Here is a 12,277-nt window from a genome sequence, read left to right as displayed (position 1 = left end):
TGAAACCACCCATACTTCCCTTCTCTATACATATTATTATTATTATTATTAGTTTTTTTTTTTTTTTTGCAGGTGCATAATCCTTTCCAGCGAACCGAAAAGAAATACTTCAGAAGGCTCTCTCAAATCTTCCTTTTTTTTTTTTTAACTTTGATTTATATTCTGCAGTCATAGAATAAACTCCAAGAAACACACGCAGCTAATTAATATATAGTTCATTTTATTCGGAGCACCGATTTTCACATAAGAGCTATCTCAAAGTAAGGATTTCTGGATTTAGCAGAAAAATACATCTCTCATCACTATTTTCTTTTTTGGTAGAATTACTCCCATCGGCCCACGGCCGTACCTTCAATTTAGCAGCCGTGTCTCGGAAATACTATTATCACGATTATTTTTCCAATGCACCCAATAATAACAACTATTCTGTTTCCACGTTTGTTCTATGTGTAAGTATGCTGGGACGCATCTCCCCGTTGTATTTTGGCGTACGGAAATACTTCTGATGGAAACGAAAGAAACGGAGTAAGGACACAACCAAGGAGAAAGCTCAGCAGACGCACACGGACAGCGTATTCGTGAGACATCTCAGGATCCACACGTGGTTGCAGTTTGTCACCTTTTTTGTTTGTTTGTTTGTTTGTTTGTTTTGTTTTCTGTGCATTAAAGAAAATATTTACAATCGTCTTTCTTCTCTCTCTCTCTTCCTCTCTCTCTCTTTTTTTTTTCCCTATTTTTTTTTTTAATTTTTTTCTTTCCCCCCTCTTTTAAATCTAAATACAAGAACGTGACAAGAATGTTGGTGTCCCCGGTGAAAACAGGCAGTCAGACTGTGAGATCACACCATCCACAAAGGTTCTACCAGACGCTATTCTAGTTAGTGCTCAGTTTCAGAATGCATAGAATGTTTGCGCTGCAAACAATGATACACCAAATCATAATAATTATATTAATATTAATAATCGTCGTAATAAAATAAGTAGTTAAATAAATAAATAACGCCGAAGCTCTGTCACGGCTCTCTCTGTGCCTTGTTTCCCCTTTCCCTCGTTCGGGGCGTGCACGATTTCAGGCTATTGTTTGTTTTGTTTTAAATGGGGAGGGATGGGGTGTGAGGGGGGGGGGGTTGTTTTCAGGGTTTCCTGCCTGCTCAGACGCGAACAGCCGGCCCTGCCCCTGCCCCTGCCCCGGCTCCGGCGCTCAGTTCTACCTAACGAGGTCTGATCGTTTCGTTCTATTTCACTTTTTCATTCGCGTAACGCTGCACCCTGACTATTGGTGTCAGCATCGGGATTGCCAGAATACTACCTCCTGCAATCCGGGAGGCTGTCACAGTGCAAACTGACCCCCCCCCCCCCCCACCCCACACACACACACAGAATCCATCCCCTACCCAACGGTTGTTACTCCCAGTGAACGACTTTTCAGTCCAAATTACGTTGTTCCTTTTGCCCGCAGCCCCTCGGAAACAAATGCCACTCTGCCTCCTCGCTTCCCCTCTGCACCCCACCACCCTCCCCCCCACTACCATCCGGTGCCATAGCCCCCAAACTCCTACAGGGACTCGGGGGCAGCACTCCAGGGCCGTCCCTGCCCCAACGCAGTGGGACCGGATGGGAGCGGAGGGAGGGGGCCGACAGAGCCGCGGCCGCACGGAGCTGCGCGCACCCCACGGGTGGAACCCCTACCCGCTCCTCTCCCATCCCCTCCCGCAGGCCTATCCCGCAGGGAACGGGGCCGGGGAAGGAGGGGGGGGGAGGGGGAAGGGGGTGTGCGGGGAGGGGCGAACCGCACAGAGAGGGGGAACCGCACAAAGGAGCGCGGCGGCTCTCAGGGCTCAGCACAGACAGAGCCGTGGGCAAAGCCTCGCGAAAAAGCGCATTCGAGGAAAATATAAATAAATTACTTAATAAATAAATTAATAACAAAAATAAATCCGAACCCACGAAATCCATCCCCGACCCAACCGGCCCTCCCCTCCCCACCAAAGCACCGCCGTCCTCGTCTCTCAAGCAAAGGGAAAAGGGAAAGAAACCAAAGTAATGAAAAGAGGCCCAAACCAAAGCAAACGTAGCATCGTCACCGACAGTTCCGCCCTCGGGTCGTGGCTCGGTTTTCTTTTCCTGCTGAAAGCTGGGACTCGGTGCCGGGTTCGTGGCTGCCGCGGTACCGTCGGTGCGTGGCGGTGCTGTTCCTTCTGCCGGGGCGGGAGGGGGGGTTGGGAAGGGGGCAGAGGGACGGGGCTGCGGCCCCGCGGCAGTCTGAGCCCCCCCCTCCCTTCCCCTCCTTCCTCTGGGGCCGTCCCGGCGCCTCTCGGTGCGAATCATCGACGGCGCTGCCCCGCTCCCCCCCTCCGCTCCCCGCAGTCACTCCGGCACCGTCCCTCGGTTCCCCCCGCGCCCCTCCCCGACCCCTCCCCCTAATAGGTGGCGGAAAATTTCATCCGTTTCTGCTTCTGTCTCTGGTTGCAAAACCAAACCCGCACCACGTTCTTTTTGAGGTCCAATTTCTCGGCGATGGCAGCGATCTTCTCGGAGGAGGGCCGGGGCTGGACGGCGAAGTACGCCTCCAGGGAGCGCTTCTCCGGGGCGGCGATGGAAGTCCGCTTGCGTTTCTTCTCGCCCCCGTTGAAGAGCTCGGGCTTGTTCATTTTTTCCCGCTGGGCCCCCTCGGCCTCCTCCAGCCAGGCCTGCAGGATGGGCTTGAGGGCGATCATGTTGTTGTGCGACAGCGTCAGCGACTCGAAGCGGCAGATGGTGCTCTGGCTGAGCGAGCCCACGCCCGGGATCTTCAGGTTGGCCAGCGCCGAGCCCACGTCGGCCTGGGTCACCCCCAGCTTGATGCGGCGCTGCTTGAAGCGCTCGGCGAAGGCCTCCAGCTCCCGCGGGTCCGTGTCCGAGTCGCAGATGGAGGCCAGCCCCGCCGCCCCCACCACGGCCGCCGCCGAGGCCACCTGCCCCGCCGCGCCGTGGTGCGCGGCCACCAGCCCCGGGTGCGGCAGCCCCGACGGCATGTTCATGGCGGCCGGGTGCGAGAGGTGGCCCAGGCCGTGCATGTGCGGGTGCGGGTGCGCCGAGCTGGAGATGAGGCCGCCGCCTCCGCCGCCCCCTCCGCCGCCGCCCCCTCCGCCGCCTCCCCCGCCGCCTCCGCCGCCCGCCCCGTCGTGGCCGCCGCCGCCGCCTCCTCCGCCGGCGCCGCCGGGCATGAGCGCCAGGGAGGGCGAGGTGATGTGCTCCAGGAGGTCGCCGGGCTCCAGCGCCTGGTGGTGGTGGTGGTGGTGGTGGTGGTGGTGCGCCAGGGGCACGGTGGAGGTGGAGGTGCAGGGGACGCTGTTCATGGTGTGGTATGTGGCGTCCGGCTTGAAGGGGTGGCTCTTGCCCTGCGACACGGCGATGTCGACGGCGGCCAAAGCTTCGGCCCGAGCCAGCAGCGTCTCATCGAGGCTGGCGAAGAGGTTGCTCTGCAGCTGCGGGGACACAGAACAGAGCGGGGGCGGCGGGGGGCCGGGGAGAGGCGGCGGGGGAAGGGGGAAGGGGCGACAGAGAGGGGACAGAGGGCGGAACGGTGGGGAGGAATGCGGCGAGGGGGGAGCCGAGGACGGAGCAGAGAGGGGAACGGGGTGGACGGGGTGCGAGGGGAAGAAATAAATGCGAAAAACAAGGGGGGAAGAGGAAGGAGAGAAAGGAGAAGAAACGGATCTGTAACTCTCGGCCAGGAACGGTGCCACGCACGCACCGCGCGCTCCCTCGCAGAGGCCGAGTGATAGAAAGGAACGCGGAGCGCGGCTGAACTCGGAGCGCCGCGCGAACGCCGCTTTCAAAAAAGATCACAGCGCTCCGATGATTGCAGGGGAAGACATGAAAAAAACATTAAGCACCGCTTGTCAGAATGTGCCTCGCAGCGGTTTTTTTATTAATGCACATACACAGACATGCAGCAACCAGGAGAGAGAGGGGAACAGAGGGGGTGGGGGGGTTGGGGGGGGGGGAGAGAAAGAGAGAGAGAAGGAAGGAAGGAGAGAAATAAGGAAGGAGAGAAAGAAGAGAGGAGAGAAAGAAGAGAGGAGAGAAGAAGGCGAGGGGAGCCGGAGCCGCCCGTCCCTTACCGGCGGCGTTGGCAGACACGCTCTCCGGATCGCCTCCGAGCTGGAGTGCAGCGAGGGGTACTTGTGCTCAGGTAGGGTGGGATGCATGGCAAAATGCGGCTGCTTGCTGTTCATCGACATCATCTTGAAGGCTTGGCATGTAAATCCACAAACACTCCTCAAGTAGGGCGAAAAGTGCTCTCCGGCGCTCTGCCCTCTCCCTCCCGCCGGAGGCAGCCGCCCGGGGCCGGGCCGGGCTGCGCTGGGCTGGGCGGGCGGTGAGGCTCCCTCCGGCCCCCGCCGCTCACTCCGCTGCCTGCCGCTGCCCGGCGCCGGGCGCGCTGCGCTGCGCTCTGCGCGCACCTGAGCCCCGCATCCCGTGGCTACAGCCGGGCGGGCTCTCGCGAGAGCGCGGCTGCTGCGGCTTTGACAGGCATCAGCTGTCTCCCCCCCTTCCTCCTCCTCCTCCTCCTCCTCCTTCTCCTCCTCCTCCTCCTCCTCCTCCTCCTCCTCCTCTCCCGCCTCCCCGCTCCGCACCTCCCGCAGCGCACACGGATCGCCGGGGCAGGCGCGGGGCGGCTCTCAGAGCGGCCGCACCTGTGGCTGTCCCGGCCCCGCGCTGTCCCGCCGATGTCCGCCCGTCCGTGGCCGAGGTCCGTGCGGAGACCCCCCCTCCCTTCGGCCTCGCCCCGTTACCTCCCCGTTATTAGCGGCTTCCTCCAGAATAACCGCGGCGACGGACACCGGTTTGAGGCACTCGGGCTATTGGTTCCCAAGCAGTTCTTCCCCCCACCTTCCCTGCCATAGTCTACTGGAATTGTGCATTTCCCTTCCGCTCCCGAGCGGGGAAACCAAAGTTTGCTCTGCGTGGTCTGAGACAATCACCAACGGAATTGATAATTCTTCCTTTCCTTCTTTCTTCCTTTCCTTCTTTCTTCCTCCTTCCCTTTTTCCTCTTTTCTTTTTTTTTGTCTTTCCCTCCCTTTTCTTTTTCCCACTCTTTTCCTTCCTTCCTTCCTTCCTTCCTTCCTTCCTTCCTTCCTTCCTTCCTTCCTTCCTTCCTTCCTTCCTTCCTTCCTTCCTTCCTTCCTTCCTTCCTTCCTTCCTTCCTTCCTTCCTTCCTTCCTTCCTTCCTTCCTTCCTTCCTTCCTTCCTTCCTTCCTTCCTTCCTTCCTTCCTTCCTTCCTTCCTTCCTTCCTTCCTTCCTTCCTTCCTTCCTTCCTTCCTTCCTTCCTTCCTTCCTTCCCTCCCTCCCTCCCTCCCTCCCTCCCTCCCTTCTTTTTCTCTTTTTTCCCCTTCTTTTTTTTCCTTTTTCCTTTTCCCCCCTTCCCGTTTCCAATTTATTTCCTTTCTTTCTCTCTTCCTTTTCCCTCCCCTCTTCTTCTCTCTTCCCATCTCTTCCTCTCCCATTTGCCACAGGGACGTTGATTCCCTCTCACACAGTTCCAAACTGAATAAAAAGGAGAAGTGCTTTGGGGAACGAATCCTTCCTTCCTTCCTTTGCTCCTCTCTCCCTCCGTGGATCGTCGAATACTTTTGCATCCAAATGAAACACTTCAGGAGGGACAGTGGAGTTAGGAACCCGCGGCTGCTCTGTGAATGCTATCTGGGGCTATTGCCCTGTTTTAGAGCGGTTTTTCCCTTTTAGCTTCCTTATGGACTCGAAGATCCTCGGAGGCAAAGCTGAGGACGGTCCTCGGAGCACCCGGGGACGGCTCTGCCCCTCCGGAACGCGGTGACGAGGGGCACAGGGCAGACCGAGAGGAGCTCGCAGCCGTCCCGGTGAGCCCTTCCGCAGCCCCCCCCGCGGCCAGGAGGGAACGAGCACGGGCTGCAGGGAGGGGGGGCTCCGGCACTGATGCTGCTCCGGGACCCCCGCTCGGGGATGAACGATGTGCCATCGAGACACCGCTGAGGCGGGGATGGGCTCTCTCGATTTACAGACTCCCTCCCCCCCTCGGGTCGCAGCGGGACCCCTGCTCGCCCCCTCGGGCTTCGGGGTTGGGGCCGGGCGCTGCCACCGCCGCTGTCGCAGCGTTGGGGGCTTGGTACCAACTTCTTCCCTGCCAGATCTTAAACAGTGCGGGAGGGAAAGTCAGAGGGCAAGGGGAAGCGGGGGGGTTGCTCTATGTTATGAGTTCAGACAGCGCTTGCTCTGTCTCCTCGGCACTTGAAGCCCTAGAGGGAAAACTTTCCTTGGGAGACCTCTGTCATTATTACTATTTCCTAAGCGCTAACGTGGAGCAACGTTTTATATGTCATTCTCTAGATCCTCCCCGTGTCCGTTCCTCGGGGGCCCGACCCAGCCCCGTGCTGATGGGCATAGCCCGGGCGCCGAGCTGGGGGGATGGCTGCACTGCGGCCCTGACATGGTGGGCCGGGGGGACATAGAGACACATATAGAGACAAATGCATGCCTACATATACATGCACATCTATACACACATATATACACACACATATGTGCAGATTTACATAGACACACGTACGCACATATAGACACACATATACACGCATATATATACATATACACGCATATACACACATATATACACATAATGCAGTTATGTGTCTCCCGGAGATTTCTCTGGCTTCTGACGCAGGAAATGGGCACATCTCCCCGATGGGCTGTGCTGCCCACCTCGAGAAGGTACCAAAGCAGCCCCTTATGGCCACAGTGAAGCCATTGTAAATTAATCGCTGTAATGCATTGTGTTTGGGATTCCTCTTTAGGATTCCCCGAAGACGGCCGGATGGTTGGACTGGACAGAATTAGCAGTCTTTTTCAACCTTAATGATTACATGATTCTATCAGTGTAAGGATATTAGGAACTAAGTATCCGCGCCTGACCACAGATTGCCATACATCCCGACTTTTACACGGAGTCACCGTGAGGCTCACAGGACCCCTCTCTGACCCTCCCTACTCAGCATTGCTTTGTGGCAGTGTTTTCCTGCCCCGTGTATCAGAGGGAGCTCGAACAGTACGCCTCAGCACCGTCCAAAGAAAGTCAATACCCCACTCAGTGCCAGCTGAGTTCCCCCTTTCTAACGGGGAAATGAACTCAGCTGTTTTCCCTTTAGATGGCAAAAAACCAACCTTCGGAAGTGAAAAGAAAAAAAAAAAAAAAAGTAATAACCCTTTGGGTGAATGCACAAAAAGTATTTCCATGTCCTAATGAAGACTTTCCCTACATCAGCAAAGACCCGCTAATTACTGCGGTGCGCGCTGCAATCACCGCGGCCGCAGCCAAAGTGTAGAACGGTGTCCTATGAAAAATTGAAACGCGCCGCGCTGCTGGGCGTCCCGGGGCGGTCCGCCGCGTCTCTGTTGGGAAAGTTGCGGAGAGGTCCGCAGGAAAGCACCGCTCTGCTGATGGCAAAGTTTCTCCTCGGTGCTTCTTGCAAGCGAGAAGCGCCCCCGGCACCGCACTCCTCAGCCCACGGCCGCTCTCGGTCCCCGGGGGACGCCGGGGGCTTCGGGGGGCCCCGTCCCGCCGTGCTCGGAGCGGGCACGGAGCCGTCTCTCCCCGCCCTCCCAACCCCCCCGACTCGAATCCGAGCACGTAGCGAGGGGCTGGGAAGCGGTTGCCTTGTCATGTAACACATTGCCCTGATTTATTATAAAATTTTAACGAAATCATGCATATTTTAACAGCCTTTAATCACTGCATGAAAATTTAATTCATGAACTGTAGCGCGTTTAAATAAATGAAGTGTTAATTCATTAGGATTAATTAATTTGTTAAAGGATTGTGTGCAAGGTTAAGGTGGGAGAAAAACTCTTTGTTGGTTTCGCGTCTTAATCACCGGGGTTTGTTAACAGAGACGGGGAAAAACGTACGGCGGAGGGGGCGATGCTGCGTGCGGGGCGGGGGAGCCCGGGCAGGGCAGCACCCAGCGCGGGGAGGGACCCGCCGGGCCCGGGCGTTGTCCATGGGGTTCGAAGGAGCCCGGCGGGGCCGGAGGGGGCAGCCCCGAGCCCGGCGGCAGCGCTTCCCTCCCGAAATGCCTCCTATCATTTGCGTTGGGGTGAGCGCCCCGGCGGTGCTTCCAGGACGGAGGCCCGGGAAAGGGACAGGGACCATTCTTATCCGGGACGGGTCTTCTGGATCCCGTTTGGCACATGGTGGCTGGGCTGAAGAACAGGGGGTGCTGTCCGAGGTCTTGACAGCACCGATTTGGCTTTCTTGAAAAGCAGAATGCAGACAGCAACCCCCTAATCTGCATGGGTATTAGAGACAGCACTCTCTTACCAAGAAAAGCTGAAAACATAGTAAATTTTTTTTTTTTTTTTTCCATCCCAGAGTCATCCTCCTCTGCTACAGCCATGACAGCTGAGGCACAGGCACGCTGTCCCCTCCACCTGCTCTTCTTGGCTTTCTGCCCTTCAGCTGATGGAGGTGGCTAGACCATGGCTTGATCTTGGGCCACAAAGATGGGAGACATGGCATTCTTCAGATCAGGCCCCACAGGCACAGGAGTGTTCTTCCCTGGATCCCAGCCTACAGCTTGCCACAGAGATACCAGGCTGCAAGGGACTAAGGACAAGCCCTGGGTGAACAGCTGGAGGGGATCACCCATCACCAGGTTGCCCAGAGAAGCCGTGGATGCCCCATCCCTGGAAGCGTTCAAGGCCAGACTGGATGGGGCCCTGGGCAGTTTGATCTGATTGGTGGCAGCCACTAGATTGGAGCTCAATGATCTTTAAGATCCTGTTCAACCAAAGCCATTCTGTGATTCTGTGATCACCTTTGGCTGCAGGTGCTCTTTGGAATAACCCTGAGTGCCCATACCCAGTTACCTTAGTGCCCCTTTTCTTCTCTTCCAAGCCTGGAAAAGGGAGAAGACTGAGTATACTCACGTGGTGCCATTCCACACCAAAAGCAGCAAGGAGGGAGCGTTGTCTTCACATTTTGCAACACATTTACCTAAGCCAGAGTACGGAGGAGGTGTGCAAAGGTTTTTTTTTCAAGCCTATGGCTGATGAGAGGCAGCAACAACACACTCAACTGCTGCCCAAGAATTTATATCATTTAGTTGACCCAAATTGCCTTTAAATTAAATTTGTCAAGACAGACAACTGTAAAATGAAGAAGTGGGATGCAAGTGAGCACACCTTGTATTGTGTATACAAGACACACACTCCTCTCCTCCCTCTTTTTTTTTTTTTTTTGAGATATTTTAAAAAGTGCCAACAAAACACAGAAAAAATCATACAGAGACTCAATCAGTATTTGGTGCTGATGGGTAGAGCCACTGCAGCAGCTTTTCATAGACGGAGGCAAGGGCGAGTGGTTGGGGGCTCTCACAAGGCCTTCATGGAATCGTGGGGGAACAGGCCACTTTCCAGACAGCCTGTAGGTAAATCTGCCTGCCAAGAAGTGAAAATTCGACGCTTGCGTTCTTGCTCTTGAGTGTAACCCAACAGATTCCACTGGCAATGAACTGAGGCTGGTAGCAATCTCACTCCCCTGTACTATCAGTACCCTGGAGAGCGTTCTTCTATTTTAAAGCCTGCAAGTTGCTTGGTATTTAGTACAGTAAGTATAATTACATTAAGTAAAAATTTTACAAGGTATTTAATATCATTAGACATCATCACTTTGAAAAATCTACTGTCTTAATCAAAATTGTAATAGTTAAGTTTTAGATCTTGTATATTCCAAGTCTACATTACTAGATAACTACATAACTACATAACTGCCATAAAAAATTAACAGCGATGAACTCGTGTGTAGGCTCTTTTACTCAGAGAACATGGTAAGTACAGCAAGAAATTAAGGAAGCACAGCACTGACAGAATGCAACCTAGATAAGTGAAACTCCACATATGGCTAACAAATTTGTAACTGAAGAAACCCTATTAAAATTTTTAAACTGAAAGAGGGCAGATTTAGACTGGATGCAAGGAAGAAATGTTTTACACTGAGGGTTGCCCAGAGAAGCAGTGGATGCCCCATCAAAGTCAGATTGGAGGAGGCTCTGAGCAATTTGATCCAGTGAAAGGTGCCCCTGCTCATGACAAGGGGGATCAAACTGGATGAAGTTCGAGGGTCCCCTACAATTCAACCCAACTCATGCTATAATGACATGTAAATATATTTTTTAAGTTGTTATGGCATCATTTACTCCTCCAAACTTTAAGCCAAAAGGAATACAACCTACATTAACTAAATAAATGCAGAATCTTGGAATCAGAGTCTGGAGTACCTCCCCTACGAAGACAGGCTGAGGGAGCTGGGCTTGTTCAGTTTGGAGAAGACTATATAGAGTGACCTCATTGCAGCCTTCCAGTATCTAAAAGGGGAATCAACTTTTTACAAGGGTAGACAGTGATAGGATATGAGAGAATGGTTTTAAGCTCGAGGAGGGAAGGTTTAGATAGGATGTCAGGGGGAAGTTCTTTACAGAGGGAGTGGTGAGGTGCTGGAACAGGCTGCCCAGAGAGGCTGTGGATGCTCAGTCCCTGGAGATGTTGAAGAACAGGTTGGATGGGGCCCTGGGTAGCCCAGATCTGGAGGGTGGTGGCCCTGGCTGTGGCAGGGGATTGGAACTTGATGATCCTTGGGGTCCCTTCCAACCCAAGCCATTCTATGATTCTATGAATCTACAGCTGGGTGGCTGTTTTAATGGCACTCAAAAGAAATGAACAATTGAACAAGGCAAGACTAAAATACAGTAATTCAGGCTGTTTCAGCTTTCAAAGTCACAAAACATAAACTCTTACTTACAGCACTGGATGCAATCACAGCCTACTTACTGTATTTGTAGTTGAGATGTGAGAGTAAGAGAAAGCTTGTAAAAGGGCTACTACACCTAAATACACCATCTCTTGTCACAATGTAGGAGGTCACCAGCCCCAAGAAGGTGGAAGCCCAGCACTTGCCTTGAAACATCTTTTTGATCATGCTTGAGAACAAGACACAAAGTGTATGATCTTGACCTTCAGCATTTTTTCTAAACTTAGGCTCTCTTTTTTCTCTTTATCCAAGCAAAGTTCATACTGAAGGGCAAACCTGTAGGATGCATTCCTTTCCAATGAGCTAAGAAATAGCACCAGAAAACCTTTATTGAAACTTGGTTTAATGTACAAAATATCAGTTGTATTCACGTTTTTATCACTGAAAACTACTTGTGTATCGGAAGTGTACTGGAGTAAGCTCACAAATACATCTCCACTAACCAAAATGAACCAATACAGTGGCCTTAACACTTAATTTGATTGCTCAGCAATATGAGGATATTTTAAAAAGGTATTTGAGACACCCTCATCTCTTCTCTGAAAGGGTTAAACCAAGGCTGCATTTTTTGACTTAGTAAAACTACTCAAAGCAAGCAGCAGCTCATGTTAAGATAGTCTACTAAGGTTGCTCTTTTAGTTCCAAAAATCAAAAATGAAAGAAACTTCAGGTGGCTTACTGAAAATAGCAGAGGGAAGCACAGTGTCATACTACACGTCACCATGACAGGGGACTCACATGTATGGCCCAAACAATGATTTTTTTGAAGTAGTTTTTGGAAAGAAGGAAAAAAAATCTAGAATGAACATACCAACGTAATTCGTATTGAAACTGCTTAACTTTGTGAAAGATGAGCCAGACAGAGTCTGTTGAAATTTTCCAGGTGACTATCACTCTCTTCAAGGGGACAAAAGGCAGCGTATGGATTTTTCATATAATGTGTATTGACGAATCAAGGATTTCTGTTTGTAAAAAAATGCCATCAGAGGCCTATGCAGAAAGAAAAATGGAGTCTTACAATTAAATGCGCCCTTCAAAAAAATTTAAGCAATCCACCACCACCTCCCCACAAAAAAAAAAACCAACAAAAAAACAAAAACAAAACAACAACAACAAACCCTTAAAACACAATAATGCAAAGAAACCAATTTTGCTCTGCTGCTTAATTAGGTCTCCTGCCTGTAGTAGGCCATCACATTATGTTGACCTATGCAATACTTTATGGAAGAGTCACCTCCAGAGAGGCTGAAAGCCATTTCCATCAACCGTATTGATGCTGACACTAGAATGGTAATACATCTAACAAGGAGGAGAAAGGGAGATTTTATTTTTTGTGAACAAGCTTACATTTATGTTTAACAGAATTCAGATACTTCTTCCAAATTATGGAAAAAAAAAAAAAAGTTTCCTAATTCTTTTTTTTTTCTTTTTGCTAATCCTACATTTGAGA

At 52.3% G+C, this 12,277-nt stretch overlaps 2 protein-coding genes across 2 annotated transcripts; both read right to left on the bottom strand.

Annotated features, from left to right (window-relative positions):
• Positions 1–200: 200 nt before the first annotated feature.
• Positions 201–2,327, bottom strand: LOC124417404. The gene has a single exon (XM_046904107.1). The coding sequence runs from the start codon at positions 2,325–2,327 to the stop codon at positions 1,425–1,427; it is 903 nt and encodes a 300-aa protein (XP_046760063.1). The 3' UTR covers positions 201–1,424.
• POU4F1 (POU class 4 homeobox 1) lies at positions 201–4,438 on the bottom strand. Its single transcript, XM_015277327.4, has 2 exons — positions 4,106–4,438; positions 201–3,466 (listed from the first exon to the last, which is right to left on the bottom strand). The coding sequence occupies exons 1-2, from the start codon at positions 4,226–4,228 to the stop codon at positions 2,420–2,422; spliced, it is 1,170 nt and encodes a 389-aa protein (XP_015132813.1). The 5' UTR covers positions 4,229–4,438; the 3' UTR covers positions 201–2,419.
• Positions 4,439–12,277: the final 7,839 nt, after the last annotated feature.

The sequence above is a fragment of the Gallus gallus genome, chromosome 1, assembly GCF_016699485.2.
Source record: "Gallus gallus isolate bGalGal1 chromosome 1, bGalGal1.mat.broiler.GRCg7b, whole genome shotgun sequence".
Classification (NCBI taxonomy): Eukaryota; Metazoa; Chordata; class Aves; order Galliformes; family Phasianidae; genus Gallus; species Gallus gallus.
The sequence above is the reverse complement of the archived record's forward strand: the minus strand, read 5'-3'. Positions and strand labels throughout refer to the sequence as shown.

Excerpts from the sequence above, each read along its gene's own strand:
- LOC124417404 (XM_046904107.1), bottom strand. The coding sequence starts at position 2,327 with ATGATTCGCACCGAGAGGCGCCGGGACGGCCCCAGAGGAAGGAGGGGA.
- POU4F1 (XM_015277327.4), bottom strand. The coding sequence starts at position 4,228 with ATGATGTCGATGAACAGCAAGCAGCCGCATTTTGCCATGCATCCCACC. Across the intron at positions 3,467-4,105 it reads CGTGTCTGCCAACGCCGCCG|CTGCAGAGCAACCTCTTCGC; the intron begins GTAAGGGACGGG and ends GTGTCCCCGCAG.